The sequence below is a fragment of the Phyllostomus hastatus genome, unplaced genomic scaffold, assembly GCF_019186645.2.
Source record: "Phyllostomus hastatus isolate PE091 unplaced genomic scaffold, TTU_PhHast_1.1 phas_scaffold_345, whole genome shotgun sequence".
Classification (NCBI taxonomy): domain Eukaryota; kingdom Metazoa; phylum Chordata; class Mammalia; order Chiroptera; family Phyllostomidae; genus Phyllostomus; species Phyllostomus hastatus.
Genome location: NW_025334024.1, coordinates 2,316,124 through 2,335,068, shown reverse-complemented (window position 1 = coordinate 2,335,068; position 18,945 = coordinate 2,316,124). Strand labels below are relative to the sequence as shown.

The window sequence follows — 18,945 nt, the reverse complement described above, 5'->3', positions numbered from 1 at the left end:
TCCCAGAAGAGCCTAGATCCACACCTTCTAGCTCTCGTGACAAGAGGAGAGAATTTACTCACTTTTGCGACTAACCGGTCAGAGACGAGAGCCAGTTGCCATGGTTCAGTCATGGGATACATTCATCACCCTCCCCAACTAAAAGGAAAAAAATATGCCCACACTGGGTTGTCCCTGAGAGAACATTTTAAAAGCCAGGCTTTTCCCCAGTGATATTAAATGTAACATATGTAAAGTGTGTTTCTGAATGAATGCTGCCACCAGATACAGAGTATAAAGCAATACTTATTCCTGTCCAACCCCACCTGGTGAGCAAAATACACAGAGTGACAGTAACCAGAGTCACCAGGTGGTCCATCTGGACCAGGCTCGGAAGAGCCACACCGAGGCTGTCCAGGGCCACGGCGAAGCAGACTCCAAGTATTACAAGATGTGGAGCCGGTCTCCCGGGCTGGGCTTCCGGCAAGAGCCAGTGAGAAGGAAAGCAGGGGCAGAACACCAGCGTTCCCCAGGGGGCACCTGACTGTTTTCACTGGGACATCAACTACAGCAACACCTGGGCCCAGGCGCCTGCCCAGAGTTGGCCGAGCATTAACTGCACGTGCTTGGCCCTAGGGCTGCTGCTCAGTCCTGACCTCACAAGAACCCACCGGCGAGGCTCTTGGACTTACCACCACGTTCAGCAGTCCTCCGTAGGGCCCGATATCTGGCTGCCACAATCCCAAGATGTGTCTGTATCTGTGGAGCACTACAGGGAAAGAGAGAGCAGGTCTTCGTTTCAGAGCCAGCCAGTTTTCACTTTAAAGTACATCAGAGGAAAGGGCAGGAGGAGGAAGACAGAACTATGAAGACATGACGAAGGCTTATAACAGAGCCTTGTAAACAAATGTGGATTTAAGCAAAACTTAACTACCAAAGTTTCTAAAGAATTTTAAGAATGAAAATGACTTTGAAAAGCATAATAAAACAGACAACATGAGTCCTTTTGAAACCCAGCCTCTACGTGAGCAGCTCCAGTGACAGGAAACTGCTGTCTTGTAAGATGCAGACTGGGCGCCATTATGAAGTGGTGAGCCTCCCGTCCATTTACACAGCTAAGGAAGCTCAGGATTCCTTAAGAGGTAGGGCAGAGTCCACAATGTCATGAGACTGGATAATAAGAATTAAGTTGGGTCATCTCTCTTTTTTAAAAACACCACACTTCCCCACCTCATTTCCAAAGCGACGCACACATATTCACTGCAGACAACTGGAGAGAAGGAAACCCAGTGCCAGCCTGCAACCCCACCACAGCGATGACAAGCTGCAGTAAACATTTCGGAAAATGTCCTTCCCTTCAGTTTCCTCTGCCTTTGCACATGCACTTGTTGGGTGAATAAGTCAATGAATTAATGGGCAACCAACTTACATGAGACCCTGACTGCCGGGAGTAGGGCCGGGGGTCTCTGTGCAGGCAGAGTGTGCTGGGTAACTTCACGCACGACTGGAAGGGACCACAGGGGGCCCAGACATGGGTCAAACATTATTCCGGATGTGCCTGTGAGGGTGTTCCTGGCTGAGGCTGACATTAACATCAGCAACACTGACTGCTCTCCCCAGTGTGGGGGGCCTCATCCAGACAGGGGGAGGCCTGGGCAGAAGGAGGCTGATCTCCCACTAGTACGAGGGAGCCACTCCTGCCTGGCTGCAAGAGCTGAGATATGTTTTCTCTAACCTCGAACTCTAAATGTGGGCTGTCCCTGACCAGAGTAAGAGGCTAACTCCTGCAAACAAGGGAATTTCCCCTTGCATGACAGCCTTCAGCTGCACACTGGGTAAAAGTGGCCTGTCTACCGCCTCACCGTGTGGTGGGCGACCTTCTACCAAATTCCTCGCATCCACTAGAGCAACGTGGATCACTGCCAGGGTCCTAGGTCAGAACTCAAAACCAGAGCCCTGCGGTTAGTTATTTTTAAGTTCAAAATGCACTTCAACAGTCACCATCAATTTGCACACAGGTGCATGTCGTAAGGACAATATATTCCTTATGATGCTTCCAACTTCTTACAGACATGAATTATCAAGAATATGAAGCGACATATGGCCCAATATTGAGAAAAATAAACAAAAGTGACACTGCAAAAACCGCTAGTAATCTGAGGCCACAAAGCTCCTAGCAGCCAGAAGCTGCATCCTCAGACAATGCTGACTTGCTTCTCCCCAGGACAGCATCGTGCACACCAGACTGTTGATCCTCTCTGGTCCCATAGGACATGGCCCAGAGGCTTTTAAGAGACCCGGGGACACAAGTTCTCAAGGGCTCCAGGAATAACGTGAATGGATGAGGAAGAAACAGTGCAAGGTCCCAGGCACCTCACAAGCCAATCGTGACAGCAGACTTTTCTGGCAAGTCTGGCTAATGGCAGAGAAGAAATTCTAAGCTGCACTCTGTGAAAACATTCTAGAGGTACTGGAATACTGAACACCGGGGCACAGAGAAGTTTAAAACTGGGGTTGAAATGACTTCTCTTTTACCACTCAGTTTAAATATGTCCACAGAGAAATGCAATCGATGCTTACATTATATTTTCTGGATCTTCCAAGTTTTCTACAAGGACTGCTACATTTTTATACCCACATTCAAACCTTAGAGAGGACAGCCGTCTCCAGTTAGAGCAGTCTCTTCTAAGCTGTCAGCTACCTGCAGCTGGGGAACATCCAACACGTGGCTAAAGTACAGATGCTCTGAAAGTCATGAAAAGTCTGGACTCAAGACACATCCTTACAAGCTACAGAAAGCTTCTGACCAGCCAACCCTTGGGAACAAAAAGAACACACCCCTGACACAGCCCTAGGCACTTTCTAGGTCCCAGCCACTGATCCATCCTCCCAGAGGTGGGTCAGAATTCCATTCTCGGTCTCAGGTATAAGTTCCAGGTAGACTGTTGTTCTAGAAGAATCCTGCAGCAAATGTATGACTTAATGAGTCTCTAAGTGCTTGTCCACTTGTATTTAAAAGCCCATGCCAGGCTGTTCCTGTCAGCACAGCTGTGGTGATTGATTGATGGTTCTCTTCAATAAGTGCTACGTCTCGTTCTCTCCCACGAGCCCAGAGAAGGCACCTTGGCTCACTGACTTGGCCTGCCAAGCAGGGAGGGCGGGTTGGTCTATGACAAGATGTTCTAGAGAGGCTACTTCCAAGGGGGGTTGGAAGAGAACAGAATTCATGCTTTCAGACTTGGCCCACTCACCCGCTTGCCGCCCAACCGCAGCCGCCCAGCTCCTCCTGACTGCTCATATGCACTCCGGACGAGCCCTCTCACCCCCCACCCCCATCTCCACGCAAGCAGCTCAGCTCTGGGCCTGATGACACAAACACTGTGGGTGGCATTCACAGTTGTGCACAGGGATCAGACACCACCCCAAGCACCCTGACCAGTCCTGGCATCCCCACACTGCCTCCGCAGCGGTTCCCTGGAGTAAGTAACATGGGACCAGCGAGCGCTATAGCTACACGTCCAGAGACTGATGGGGGTAAGGAGAAATTCCATAAACAACTCTATTCCTTGTGTTCCAAGTAGGTTTTGTTAGAACCTGTGCACTTATAAGACGTAGAAGTGGGTCTGGTGCACTCAGGATGCTAGCACAAGGCACACTCAGCGGGGCTGAGGTAATAGGCAGCAGGGGCTCCTTGCAAGGAGGTATTTCTACTGTCTTTCTTGAAAACTGAAATTCACACTCTCCATCTCGGCTCAACCTAGTAAGAAGTGGGGATACCCTTAACCACGATGGAATATGGCTTAGGAAAATTTCCAGAGCCCAAGTAATGACAATCAAGAGGAATCAGGTTCTAAATAATCAACGGTTCCTACACAGTTTTGTCTCATGTGTATATGGGTACAGGTGTATGTCATTTTTCCTATTCACATATGCTGTCCAAACACAACTGACTACTGACAGAAGTAAACCACTTATATCTCATTTTGGAATACAAAGGTTTGGAGGCCTCAACTCTATTCTCCCCTCTCGGCCTCAATAAATGATAAATGCTAAAATGTGTGTTAATAGAGTGACCGCACTGCCCCTGCCCCCAAACAGAAAAGAGGCTGCAGAAACCTGGCCCAGGCCACCGCTCAGGTGTGATCCTGGTCATGGCCGAGCCACAGCGAATGCTGCGGAAAGCTGAAAAGACAGCAAAAGCCAAGGTCAGCTCGCTCCTAGGACCAAAGCATCCTCGGACTGTGAGTTAGAGGTCCCTCTCCATGCGACTGGTCGCCGTGCTCCCCCGCCAGAGCCAAAGCAGCAGGAGGTACATACGGCAGGTGTACACATCTCGGTACTCCATGTGCTGCTCGCAATCGGGAAGAACTTTCATGAAACGTCCCGACTTCACACGAGGGTTTATACCTGAACAGACACAGCAGGGAAAGGGCTGAGGATGGCTCTGCTTTCACAATGGTATAAACAGTTTTCACGTGACTCAACACCCTTTCCCTCTCCGCCATCATACTCAACCCCGGTACCTTGGGAGGCAAGCACCTGCCAAAAATGAGAGGCCTGGCTGGAAAGAAAACATGACATATCTCTCTTTTAATCAACAGATTCACACCAGGAAATCAGGACGGCGGGCAACCCTGGGGCCCTCTCCACGGTCACTCTCCTCCCGCAGCCGTCACAGATCAATGGAGCTCACTGCGGTAGGAGAGCAGAAGGCGCAGCCCGTGGACGTTTGCAGTGGCTGTTCTGGGAGCCCTTGTGCCCCAACTAAGATCCCCAGCTTGTATAGTGCGCGCCTAGTGTTTTTCTTCACTCAGATTCGTTTTGTATTGCTTCAGACTATGGACAACATCTGCCAGCTCCTAACTCAGACCCTTCACCTCTGAATGAAGGCCAGCTCCCTCTCACCTATGCCAGCTAAGGCTGACTTTCTTGTACTATCTAGTCCAGAAGCTAAGTAATTTTCTCCTGGATAAGGCCTTCAAAGCAAACTCAGGAAAACATGCACCTGCACCGTGAAACCTGCTTTAGCTGGTGGCAAATGAAACTCTTGAGGGTACTAAACAAAGATAACATAAATTATTCTCTGAATTTCCCAACCATTTTCACAGAGTGAAGAATAACCAGTCAAAAGAAATCTCCAGATGTCCTCCTTTGTCTGCCGGCCTGCCCCCACACAGGTGTGTGTGTTCCCCTCGCCACAGCCCATGTCCCCAGTCTGTTGCCCACCTCCCGGCTTACCCCTGGCCACACCATGCCCTTCTCCCTGGTAGTCCTTCCACACCTATGGAGAAGACACTGTTCCCTTGACATGACTGTGTCTGTCCTGCAAGCTGGACCTGAGCCAAAACACAGGCTGTTTCTGCAAACCCCCTTAGAGACTGGCCAATCAAAAATGTTCATTCAGACATAAAACAGCACCCTCCTTACCCTCCTGCTGTGTACCGGTCCTGGCACAGGTGGTTGTCCTGACCGGGCCGAGCATGTAGTTTCCCATACCTGGTAGCATTCACATACTGGTTCCTGGGGCTAGCACCCCTCTTCCCTGTGTAACTCTTTGGTGCCTGTCCACTGGGGAGGGGATCCACTTCATCCTGCAGCTGCCCCAGACATGCCTCCTACCTAAGTTCCCCCCAGTAAACCCCGTTAATTACTAGACTGCAGTGGCCGGCCTCTCTCTTCAGTGTGTTACCAGCCCTGACGTACAGAGGTCAATGTTTCCATCTCAGGGCTTTTCCCTGGGTCTGCGTGTACAAACGCCATCTGCCTGCTCACCTGTGCCCAGACGTCCCCTCTATAGGACAGCTGCCAGAGGGCCCGGCCAACCCCCTGCACCCAGAGCTGTGGGGGCCTCATTTACCACATAGGCTGTCCTCTGGCTGTCACAGCCTGTAATGCCCAGGACATGTGAGCACCTGCCTCCCTCCAGGTCTCTACTTTGAGTGCTCACAACTCTTAAAGAGAGAACAGTCTTCGTGCTGCATTAAGAGAATGCTATCCAACAGCCTCAGAAAACTCAAAAAGCAGTTATCCAAGATAAGAACTTGTCACATTAGATAGTCATAAAAGCCAGCTGGCCATCCCCAAGGGCCATAACACCTTTCTTGAGTGTATGCACACAGAGACCATGGCAGCGAGAGTTTGGTTCTGACTCTGACCCCAACGCCCACAGCAAGGCTGCATGGCCCCCATGAGGGTGAAGACACTGAGCTCTGGGCCCGTGACGGAGGGATGGAGGGTACCGCCCAGACAGTGTGGGCTCCCACAGGATAAAGGGGGGAGGGGATATAAACCCAGCACCCACCCACCTGCCTCTGAAACTCTGGGCTTGGCGGGAACCACAGAGGCATTGTTCTCACCAGTGAGACGAGAGGGCAGGGAGGGTACATTTCCAGGAGATATGACCACTCGGGTCTCCTGACTCACTTCCTCGAGGAGACGCATGTCTTCCTGGGTCGGTGGGATGGGAAGCAGAGGCAAGAGAAGAAACGAAAGTCCTGACACGCAGGGGAAGGAGCAGAGGGAGGTCCTGAGCAGGGCAGCCTTGCAGTGGAGCCCGGGGCTGGGACAGCAGTGCAGGAGGCAGATAAGGGCTGTGCCTGAGGGCAAGGTGAAGCCCCAGGCCCACAGGAGGGGGAGGGGCGCAAGCAGTTGGCAGAACTGGGCAGAAATGAGGCAGGGCACAGGGGCCCCCACAACAGCCTCTCCAAGGCTCCCTGAGGCAGGAGGGAGGGGCAACAGCTCGGAGGGCACGGCTGAGCCACCAAGAATCACGATGGAAGAGGAAGGCCCATGAAGAACTTGGAGACCTTTGACAGGAAGTGCCCCAAGGGTGAGCAAATTCTAACCCAGAAACACTAGCCAGTCTAGCACCCCCAAATGGCCGTGGGGTCCTCGTGTGCAGAGTCTCTGATGGGATGAGAAGATGAGCGTGGCCCTAGATACAGGGACTGAACACCGCCCCCCACACCCCACCCCCACGCAGATCGGCCACTCTGCAGAAACGCTGCCCTCTGCCTGTGCTGATGGCGCAGCCACGTGAGGAGGGCCCCTCAGAAGGGGACTCTGACAGGAGCAGACCCACGGAAAGACAGAATGCAGAGAGGGACACCCACCAGCCCCTGGACCTGGAAGAACGCTTGCAGCGCTTCAGCGCACAGACCGCAGCCTGGCCCATGCACGGTGAAGCCCCCTGCCCACGCCCCTCCCCTCGCCCACCACACAGGTGTCTGTGGAGAAGCACGGCCCTCAGATCCTGGGTGAGGTACGTGGTGGGAAGACATCCCCTGGTCTGCTTTCAGTGCAGAACTGGGTAGCAGGTGCTAAAGAATGCACAAACCAAAGTCTCCTCAGATGGGTTTAAGAGGAACAGGTAAGGTCCTTCTCAGAGAGGTCAGCAGGTCAACTTTAGGCCAAAGAGAATGGGGTCACCATGTCTTTCTTACTCTGTTCTGATCCCCAGTCCTGGGTGCTAACAGTCCCTGCCACACCCCACCGGGCTGCTCTGGGGGACCTGGGCGTCACCCGGAGCCTTCATGGCCCCTGTACAGGACACTGAGAAAGGCCAGCTGGGAAGGCAGGCGGGGCCAGGGAAACTTGGAGCACTCAGAGAGTGCTGCTGGTGGCGCGGCACAGTAACACAGCAAGGTTCAGAAATGGGGGCGGGCAGGAGGGGTGCACACGTCTAGAGGACCTGAAGGAAAGACCAAACACAGGGCTGGAGTCCAGGTCCCGGCTGGGGGGAGGAGCAGGCCCACAGGCAGCCAGGAGGTTCGAGGCTTCACGTCCCACTTCCTATCAGCTGTCCCCTCATCCGACCAGGCTGTGGGCCCAAAATCCCCAGGAAAAGACCCTGGAAGCACCCCAGAGTCTGTTCCCAGGGCAGACGTGTTTCTCAGCTCTGAGGGTCCTGACCCCTGTGATGGGCTGACAGTCAGGGCGCTGCCTCGCCCAGAGAGGGAGAGAGGAGAGCCCCCCACCCAGTGCCGGTACTACCACTGCTGTCTTTACAATGTCAGTTTCGACATCAAAATTAAGGTGTCTGAGAATGAAACCGGGTTTGGGTCAAATTAATTTATGATCCATCGTTGATACTCACGGTGTCTGCTCTTGGGACGAAGTTAATGATGGATGATATTAGGTTAACTTACGCTTCGCATAGACGTCTCGACAAGAGACACCCGTGATCTCCAGCTTCCGCAAGTTTTCACAAACGCCGTACTCTGTAAGAAGAGACATTTGCTAGACATTACAGTGAACGGATCACAAAGCAACAGAAATAGACAGACTGATAGAAGGGGGAGAAGAAAAGGGAGGGAGAAGGAGGAAGGACTGGGGAAAGGAAAGAGGGAGGGAAGGAGGGAGAGAAGGAGGGAAGCTGGGTGCATGCCTAATCCTCAGTTAGTCTGGTCAGACAATCCTCAAATCAGACAATCCCCAGCTTACTAACAAGGTGTGGCAGAAATTCGGTGGTCTGAAATGATGCTTGTTCCCATGAAAATGAGATTGTCACTGGTGTCAGGGTTCCACAAAGACCTGTGTAACCCTCAGTTTGGCTCACCACACTACTAATTCTATTAAACAAAAACACACTTCCTATGATTGAAGACCTAGGCAAGACGCTGGAAGGAGGAGTGGGACACTCTCTGCCCCTTCGCACCAGCTACCTTAGAATAAAAGCTGGTAAGGAGAGATCCTTGACAACCTCCCCACTCCCTGTCCCCCTCCCCTGCTTGGATGACAACACATATTCTCCTACTGTGGGGAAGCTTTGCCAGCAGAGCCCCCTGTCCGCTGCAGATGAGAATAAGTGTATCAAGACATGATCTGCCTGGGGAGGAAAGGTGGCCCATCTCTCAAAGGAGAAGGACCAGTCACCTGCTCCTCAATAGGCTTTCACTGGGTTTATCTACATAGGAATACAGGGCATAAACATAAAGCTCATCAGTCATTGTCAGGCAGAAATGATTAAAAAATAGAACATTCAAAGAACTTGAGGGCTTATTCTGAGTCAGAGTCAATAGTTAAAGGGCCATACAACTTTGGGGAACAAACTCACTTCATGCTTGGACCCTTATTATTTAAATTGAGGGTATTAGCAAAGTAGGTTTCTTAAGATTTTATGCATTCTTTCTTAGGCCTGATTGTCCCAGGGAACCCGCCCTTTCTAGAACAGGGCTGCACCCACCTCCAGCATTGCTTCAGGCTTAGGGCATTGTTTCAGGCTTAAGTCAGGCAAGGGAAGTAAGGCGGTCAAGAGATTAAGAGACCTCTTGGAGACAGAATGAGAACTCAGGCTATGTCAAAGCCAAGGGGTTAGGGTCCATCACCCCCTTTTTCTATAGTTCCCCAAGTCCTTCCCTGAGGGCCCTGTCATGACCGTGCCTGTCTTAGGTTGTCCCTCCCTTGAGGAATCTTACTTGTCATTGGCTAACCAGTCATCTGCCCAGGGCCAGGCAGGGTGAGGTGGGTGAGGCAGGGTTGGGAGGGCAGAGGTGGTGCCCCTACAAGGAAGATAAGCTTTGTCTCCTAAGTGGCTTATGGTCCCAAGGTCCTTTAGTCGGCCTTAGCCAAGGGGATTACAGCTTCTGAAACCAGTCATGGTGGTTCCCAGCATCCTAAGTCCTCCTCCCTGTCCCTTCTCGCACCCCACCATGGCCCCACCTTTCAAAATCACCCTCCCCCATTCTACCACACCAGCACTTCCCAACCAAAACCTCAGGTCCTTCTGTTCAGGTCTCAGCAAGGCACTGGAAGGAAAGAACTGTAATTGAACTAATCCACACTAATACAGAACTGCCTGTTGACCAAAAGCTGATAATGACAATGCCTGCCTCATACCTACCTTTGTGCATGCTGGGCACCACGCCAAGCTCCTGCCAGGCACCACTGCAGTCTATTCAACCAGCAGCCCACGAGAGAGGTTGCTACAGTCATCTCCATTTTAACAATGAAAAAATAGGGGCAGAGAGGTGACCGTTCTGCAGAAAGAAGCATGGGCTTGTGATGGCAGACCCAGAATCAAAGCCTGGATGTGGAAACACCTCAGAGCAGCAAACACAGCCCTGGCACAGGTGTGTGCTCAGCAAGCATTTGATGATGAGAACAAGGGGCCCTGGGATTGCACAGTAATAACCACCAGGACTCTCCCTGTGCTCATACCAGGTGCAGGCATTTAAGTAGGGCTTCATAGAATGGCCTAGTGACAAAATCCTGGCAATTACCTCTAAGGCCAGTACTGTGCCTGCATCACAGGGTGGGGACTGAGGCTTGAGGACATTGGTGACTCAGCAGTCATTTGGCCAGTAGCCATACAGCTCTGTCCCTCATCTCATCACTTTCAATCATGCCTGAATCTCCCCAAAGTCTTGTCTTGTCTTCTTTTCCTTTCTTTCTTTTCTTTCCTTCCCTTCCCTCCTTCCTTCCCTCCCTCCCTCCCTCCCCCCTCCCTCCTCCCCCTCTCTCTCTTTCTTTCTTTCTACTCAACCACACATTATTTTCCTTGAGGCAACCATTATACTTGTATATACAGCCTGGTCTTTTCAATAAAATGGATGATATTATCCCAAATGCTCCCATAACTGTTAGGATTTTGACAGTACATAAAGTACAGCTCAAGATGCACACAGGCTGGAGAAACTATCTGCAGCGAGGTGGTTACTACTCTCTCTGCACACCCCTTTGATCAGGCCTGCCTGGGGGCCCTGCTTTCCCCTACTCCACTATTGATGAACACACATAAAGTTTAAAGACCTAAAACCATGGCCTTGCTCATTATCAGGCAAAATACACCTGCTTTATCCTCATGCCAAGAGGAATATGGACTCTAGAGAATTAGAGAGATTACAAGCATTTGTGAAGTAACACAAATCATGAAATACACTGCCTGCGAATCTAGGGCAGGGATAAAATAATGCAGGCATGTAACAATGTAACACGAGTTACCAGCAATCTGAGAGAGCACAGACCATCAAAATCCTTACAGATCACCTTTGGTAGGTGGAACAAACAGGAACAACTGGTCTACCCCACTCTCACTGAGAAGAGCTCTGCACTATCTTCATACTTTCCTATGGCTCTGTGATGCCAAGGGGCACCTCTAGAACACCACCAGTCATTGTCACTACTTGGTCCAGCTCTCCGTAAACACACTTTGTCCTTCTCTTGTACAAACGATACACTTCAAAATTGTCACCCACATAGTAATATTGGTGCTTCAGTTTGTTTTCTGTGTAGCTTTGAAAGGCCAGCTCCTTTTCTCAGTCCCAGAGGGCTACCAGTGCATGAAGCAGCCAAGGACCAGCCTCTTCCTGCCTTGCTGACAAAGCAGTTTGATTGTGGGGCAGGGGCTGTGGGAGGGTGTCTTCCTTTGAATTGCACATTTTTTTAATGTGTTAGTGCTGCAGACCAATAGTTACATACAGGGCAGGAGCTGGAAATACACTGTGCTCTTATTGCTGATGGCGCCTGAAGTCAAAAGCCAGGCCTTTTGTGAGGCATTGGGATTGTCTCGTGGGCATTCCTCTGTGCTCAGACTGCAGAAGACTGGTGACTTGGTTTATGATCTCTCCCTCTCTCTTTTTTATTCTTTGCCAAGGGCATTTTTTCATTGCTTTTTAGAGAGAGGAAGGAAGGGAGGGAGGGAGGAAGAGAGAAGGGGGGGGAGGGAGGAAGGGAGGGAGAGGGAGAGAGAGGGAGGGAGAGGGAGGGAGAGAGAGAGAGAGAGAGAGAGAGAGAGAGAGAGAGAGAGAGAGAGAGAGAGAGAGATACCAATTGGCTGCCTTCTTGTATGCACCCTGACAAGGGGCCAAATTCCCAACCTGGGTATGTGCCCTAGCCAGGAGTCGAACCCATGACCTTTTGGTGTACAGGACGATGCTCCAACCAACTGAGCTATACCAACTGGGGCTGGTTTATGATTTCTACTTGAGTCCAATGGATACTCTAACATGATGGTAACTACCAGTGCCCCTCACTAATCACTTGGGCTTCTGAGTGACTCTAACGTTTTTGGCCAGGATAACCAAATCATGAATCTCTGTATACTTTGTCAACAAATAGTACTGCTAATATCATACAGGAGATGAACTTGCACAATCAGATAAAGCATCCACAAAATACGCCATTAACAATCAGGAGAAGAGCAAAGTTATTATGTAGTGCTAATGAATACAGCAATCCTTAGTAGACTTTCCTTAATGTTCCCAAAAGATCACAATAAATCCACCAAAGTGAAATAATGTCACTCTGACCCAAATGTTCCTGTAAGAAATGCTTGGTATTTTCCACATGATGGAATTTTTTTTTTTTCTAAAGAGTGGCTAAGAACAATTCCACATCGTCTGGTTGTTCTATAAACCTTCCCATAAGTCATCAGGGGGAAATGCCCTGAAAATGTCTTTAAGGCCAGACGTCAACCAGTACCACATCTCCTTGCTTCCAGAGAAACTAACAAGTGTTAACTCCATCCTGCAGCAGAGACCCTATCTGAAATGATTAAAAGTTAGCACACCAAACCATGCTGCATATTGCTGCTCTTTAAGTATGGGATTTGGTGTTGCAGGCTGTTGATTCAAAAAGTTTCCTTGTTAATCTAGTACACAATTTATGAAATTCTTTTTTGAAAGTGTCTACATAAACAGATGGCAACAAAGTATCAAAAAGTTGGGAAGGCAGAGAAAAATGGGTGAGCTGGACTTGAGTCAATTTATAAAATTAAATGCTCTTATTCTGGTGCATTTTTTCAAACAATAAAACATAGAATTACCATATGATTCAGCTATTATTCTACTTGTGATATATAATCGAAAGAATTGAAAGCAGGGACTCAAAGAGATATTTGTACAGCCATGTTCACAGAAGCATTACTTACAACAGCCAAAAGGTGGAAGCAACCCAAGTGCCCACTGACAGATGAATGGATAAACAAAATGTGATCCATCTGTGAATTGGAATATTATGCAGTCTTTAAAAGGAAGGAAATTCCGACATGTGCCACAATGTGGATGAACCTTGAGGACATCATGCTGAGTGAGATAAGCCAATCACAAAAGGACAAATGATGCCACATGATTCCATTTATATCGGGTCCCTAGGGAAATCAAATTCACAGAGACAGAAAGGAGAATGGTGGTTGCTGGGGACTGGTGAAGGAAAATGGGGAGTTAGTTTCCATGGGAACGGAGTTTCAGTTTGGGAAGACGGAAAGAGCTACGGAGACGGATCAAGGGTGATGGCTGCCCAACAATGTGAACGTATTTAATGCCACTCAACTGTACAATTAAAAAATTATTAAAACAGTACATTTTATTTTAGGTATATGTTACCAAAACAAACAATAAATTGCCACTTCGAATACTCTAATCAGAATTTTTCAAAAAGCTATTTGAAAGATGTTTTGCCAAGGGTTAAAAAACAGCCCAGTGGTTTCGCCTGAGTCAAGCCAACACTGAAGCTGCACCACACTGCCGGGGCTGCCAAGCTCTCATCGTGCATTTCCTGTCCGATGATGCCTGCACTGTGTGATGGGCCCTACCAGAAGCCCTCTGTCCCCACAGCACATTTCTGAATATGCACTGAATCCAGTCAGCCTCTGTGGGTAGGAATGAATTAGAAGAATTTGCTCTCTCTGTTCTACTCTCTCACCCCCACAGAAGAGCCCAAGACACATCTGCTTCTTTGGGCTCCTTTCCTAAAAGAGAAGATGGAACAGTGGAGATGGTACTCGCGGCAGTGTGACAGATCTGCAGACACTCTGCACCGGAACAAAAAAGACAAAGGAGTTAATGTCATTACTCTGTGTGCACTGTCTCAGTATTGGGAGACTACCATTAGAGGGGACTTAACCTCCTTGTTGCAAAAAAATGCCCCTCATGAGGGAACTCTGCCACACTGGAAAGGCACAGTACTAAGACACCAACTGAAACAGGTTGGTGGGCACCCAAAATAAGTCTGGAAAGGGAGGTTCTCTCCTGGTCCTAGAGGGAATACCAGAGATGGGAGTCCACAGGCAACACAGAAGCACTGAAGAGTCTTAGTGGAAAAGCAGCAGGGACAGGGCCTACACAGTGGACTATTAACCTGTGGGTGGAGCCAGCAGAGATGCACCTGGAAACGTGGGTGTTGCGTGTGGGGGTCCAGTGAGGAGGCCACTTGCCACCAGGTAAGGCAGAGGAAAGGAGGGTGCAACCCAGATGTGGCGTCTGGCAAGCAGGACGGAGCTGGGGAGAAGGGGTGGAGTGCGGACTGGAGGAACACTGCTGGCTTGTTTCCTATCTGCTATAAATTCACAGTTTTCTAAATAAAACCTTTTAAAAAGTGTATTGGTGAGAAAAGCTGCATTTCTGTTTGTACTAAGTTAGGGGATAACTATAACCCTTAATAAAATATAGTTAAAAGTTTTACTTCCGAGGCTACTAAGAAGTCAAAGGTGGGGGACAGAAGCTGGTGGGAGGGAGCAGTAGGGCACTGAGGCGTCCTGACACAGCTGCTCCGGGCGATATCCAAGAACACTCCTCAACAGAGCCCTGATTTCAACCCACCGTGTGTTCTCCAGCAGCTGCTTTACTCGGCTATTACTGTGAGTGCATGTAATGCCCTTTAAAAAAATAATAATGTAGCAGATCTAGAAAAGTGCTTTGCAAACAGCTCATCTTAGGATGGGAAAGAATGTAAAAACCAAAACCTGGACATGGGTGTCTCCTATTAAACACCTTGAAACATTTGGGATGCTGAACAAATAGTTCCCGAGGATAGCTGAAACCACATACATTATCAATGTGACTTATTCCCGACAAGCTCCACCCCTGCAAAGATAAACAGTCTCAGTGCCAATAGGAACCTTGAGAAACTTCACGCTTCCAGCTAGATGACTCTCACCCGGCTCCCATGACAGGCACCCCCCACAGGAGACCTAGTCAGGCTAAGGCCCCTCTGTCATTCCAGACACCCGTTCTTCCTGAGCACACGCACACCTGCTCTCTCTCAGTACCCGTTTTGAGACCAGATGTGCCCCTGAGTCTGACTGCAATCTCACGCTGGCCCTTTTCTAATATTCCAGACACGTCCCTGTTTCTCTAATACTAGACAAGCAGGCCTGGCGATTCTGGGCTTACTCTCCATTGCCACTGGGTGGACAGTGATGGCATCACTGCAAAGGATGCTGACTCATGAGTTTGGAACCCAGGCCATCTCCTGAAAGGGCCTGGTTTTGGGGAGGACACTTGTTCCTCTCCAAAGGCCCAAAGACACCTTTGTATTTATTTGCATGCCCTTTACAGCCAGAGAGACAAACTCAGATCCTCCAATGCATTACGTAACCACTTTATAAACAACAGTAAAAAATGGCAGTGCCTGCACCTCTAACAACCAATCAATTCTTTTTGGCAAGTCACCAGCGCCTGACCAATTAAACAAGGCCAAGGGAGAATCTTTACGCAATGCTTTCTGGGTACCAAATTCACTTCCTAGCTCTCTTTTTTAAAGTTAAATAACAGGACGTTTTAAGGAACACCATTTTTCTTTATCCTTTTTTACTTTGCTAACTGAAAGGACTAGGTTTCTCTATGAAGCAGCATATGAGACTCAACTTGCAAATATGAGAGAGGACTGTTGTCCTTTCAGTGAGCAAAGCAGAAGAATAAAGGTTTTCCCTGCAGTTTCGGATCCTGCTGTATGTCCAGGAGGTGGACTGGCTTCCTCTTCTCGTGGTTGAGACACATGTTCCTATGACCTGGACAGTTTGTCTATCCAACTGCCAACCTGCCCTCCCTACCACCAAAGCTGGTGGGCTCTAGAAGCATCCACACAACAGGAATCAAAAAATATTTCTCAAGCCAACCTTAAAACCAAAACATGGTAGTGGCCAACAACTTGCCCATTTCCCCTCTTCCCATGATGGCTCTTCCAATTTCAGCCATATTTAACAAAAGCCACATGACTCAAATTTTGCATCAGTACATCAAACAGAATGGAAGTAGCATTTATTCTGCATGCACAAAACAGAATATTGGTTTTTAATTTCCCATTTCTGTCATAAAGATCACACATTATGGGAAAAAGATATTTCTGAGTATGATGGAAAGTAAATCCATTTTAGACTTACAACTGATCAAACTATTATACAAATATTATTCCAAGTGTCATTAAAATACCATTAAAAAACCACTTACCATCAAAGAAAGAAAAGGGAAAATTACATATTATTAATTAAAAACCTGATGCTAGAAGCAAGCACTGAGCTGAAAAATATGAAATTTTTGTGACTCAGTATTTAGAGTTCAGTGTGGAACAGAAAAATATGTTTATAAGTATTTCCTTTGTTTTTAATTTATCTTCTGTTACTACTTAAATATTCTGATTTAGAACTATGGCCTGGATTTTGTAAACTCATTAGCCTTTAGGTAGACTTCATAAAATATTACATAAATGAACAATGTTAAAATTGGCAAGCATCTCAAAATTTACCAACTAAATGGTGAAGTATTAAATGAAAAAGCCCCATCAGGGTCAAAGGCAAAATAACACACTTGGCTCCCACCACGGGTACTCTGAGAAATGACGACTTATTTATAGCTCCACATGCAAGTAACTGCAGGAGGCCTGGAGCCAAAGGAATGATGCATCAAAAAGTGTTTACCCTCCATCTCTCTGCCCTGCCTGCACGAGTAGGTTTGGTTCAGTTTCCTGTAAGAGAGGGAAAAACATCACCTATTTGTCATACACTTGCCCCAAATCAGGAGAACAGATTCAGCTTTCCAGTAGCAACCCTTTTACCTGCCCAGAGAAATACCACTAAAAAATACTACATGCAGGGGGCTAGAAAGGCCCTATAAAAGGTTCTATAGAAGTAACTGATTTACTATCGCTAACTTACTATTGCTAGAACACTGGAAATGTGAGCTTCTCCCCAAACATTATACCTCACTTTAAGTTTCTGGTGTCTCTCTCTCCCCACTGCCCCCAAATCATCCTATCATTTTAGGAAGAGCTATTAAACATACATGCTTTGTCGACACCCTGAAAAGTAATCACAGCCCAAATTCTTTGAAGCGGTTACACAGGTGCACGGTGTCCTCTTTCCCACTCCCATTTTTTTGTGGTTTGTTTCCTGTTCTGGAAAATCCAGTTATATAAATGCAGAAAGCAAACATGTGAACACTGAGTAGTAAACATTCAAACTCATTACTTAGTCTCAATCACCCTTTCAAGACACTACAAACTAGAGCCACCATTATACCCCTGCCAAGGCCAGAACCCAAGGCTGTTCCAGAAAATCTGATGAGGTAGGACCATCCACCTCCTCAACCAGCCTGAGATCTTGTCTCCTCTTCACCAAGGGTGGTAGAGCTTTGGTTTTGTACCCACAGGGGCTTGACTCTTGCCTCATTAACACCCAATGTAACCAAATGTCTAGTTCAGGAAAGATGGAGTTTTGAGGCTCAGAAAAATAAGACCACATTTGTCTTGTATACAACTATTCTTATATATAAATCCAAACACAATTATACTAACTCTATGAAAACCACATGGGATTATCCAATTATTGACTAGATAAACTGGAACTTAAAGCTATTAGAATGAAACAGTGCAACTGAAATCTAGCTGCCGACCATCTTCATAACCTTGGAATGACAATTATTACTTAAACCCAAAGTTAAAATTTTGTTAAAATTCTGATTTACGTTGTACACAAAAGTCACTATAAATGAAGGTAAAAAGCAAATGACTATAGACTACAAGAAAATGTTTTGCAATATATTAAACAGAAATCTATCCAGATTAAATTAATAAAATCCAAAATCGATATGAAAAATAACAACAGAAAAAGAGGGCAAAGATTAAGGATAAGCAAACAAAAGAAATCCAAATGGCCAGCAATTACATTTTTGAAATGTGCATCCTCACTAGTCATCAGGCATATACAAACTAAAATGAGATGTTGCTTCTCCCTCAGATTGGCACACATTTTTTTACATTCCTCACCTGAGGACATGTGTTTTGATTTTAGAGAGAGAAAGAGGGAGGGGGAGTCGGGGGAACAAACCCACAACCCCACAACCTAGGTATGTGCTCTGACCGGGAATTCAACCCACAACCTTTTGGTGCATGGGAGGATGTGCCAACCCACTGAGCCACCGGGCCAGTGCTGGCACACACTTTTAAAGCTGTATCCTTCAAATTAGAGAGAATCTAGCACATAATGGATTAAATGAGATAACCTGGACCACAGAAGGCAGCTACTTTGTAATGATGCATATTGGGCATTTGTATCTCACATTTTGTGACCTGCCTATTCATGCACCAGTGACAGGTATGTAAAGGGGTAAAATCACTCCAGGAAATGACTGGATAGTATCTAGTAAAACTGCAAATTTCAAAGCCCACTGCCCAGCCACACTGCTTCTGGATATAGTACTTAGAGAAATTTCCAAACTTATCTAAATCCAAGGAAACACACTGGAGATTGTTCACTGTCACACTGGGTATAATAAAAAAAATTATAATAGGGAAGGAATGAAAGTGTAGCCTCTTCAAATTATGAACCAGCATATAGCATTTAAAAAGATTTAACCAGACTTAAATGAGTTAGCATGAAGAGAACTTAAGTAAACACAAGTTGACAGGGGAAAAAAGCAGGTGCACAATACTTACAGCATGATATAGTGCTAAAATTTAAACCACCACAAAGCAATATAATGTTGGGGATGTATACAGGTGTATACATATACAAGTAACCTAAACCCACAGCAATGGCTGCTTCTTAGAATGGGAAGGAGAGGGGTGACCACAAGGGACTTCAGTCTCAGCTGAGATGTCTTCCTAAAAAAAGGTAGAGGAGTCAAAAGTAAATATGACAAAAGTCTTTTTGGGGGGGGGGCGGGTAGGAATATGCTTGTTTTATCATTTTTATCTTTCATTTCTTAAATTCCACAAAATGAAAATTCCCCTGCCATGTCAGACTACCAGGAT

The 18,945-nt window shown here is 47.5% G+C and overlaps 1 protein-coding gene across 5 annotated transcripts in view; it reads right to left on the bottom strand.

Moving 5' to 3' along the window:
• FBXO31 (F-box protein 31) overlaps positions 1–18,945 on the bottom strand; it is a 39,691-nt gene that overhangs the window by 11,411 nt on the left and 9,335 nt on the right. For 2 of the 5 annotated variants that reach the window (XM_045818451.1, XM_045818448.1), the window contains exons 2-4: positions 8,127–8,198; positions 4,297–4,386; positions 672–748 (exon numbers count right to left, since the gene is read on the bottom strand). In XM_045818451.1, the coding sequence (XP_045674407.1) occupies positions 672–748; positions 4,297–4,354 (135 nt within the window). In that variant the 5' untranslated portion in view covers positions 4,355–4,386; positions 8,127–8,198. Of the gene's footprint in view, positions 1–671; positions 749–4,296; positions 4,387–8,074; positions 8,200–18,945 lie in introns of those variants that run through there. The other 3 variants (XM_045818452.1, XM_045818449.1, XM_045818450.1) reach the window with 2 other exon arrangements.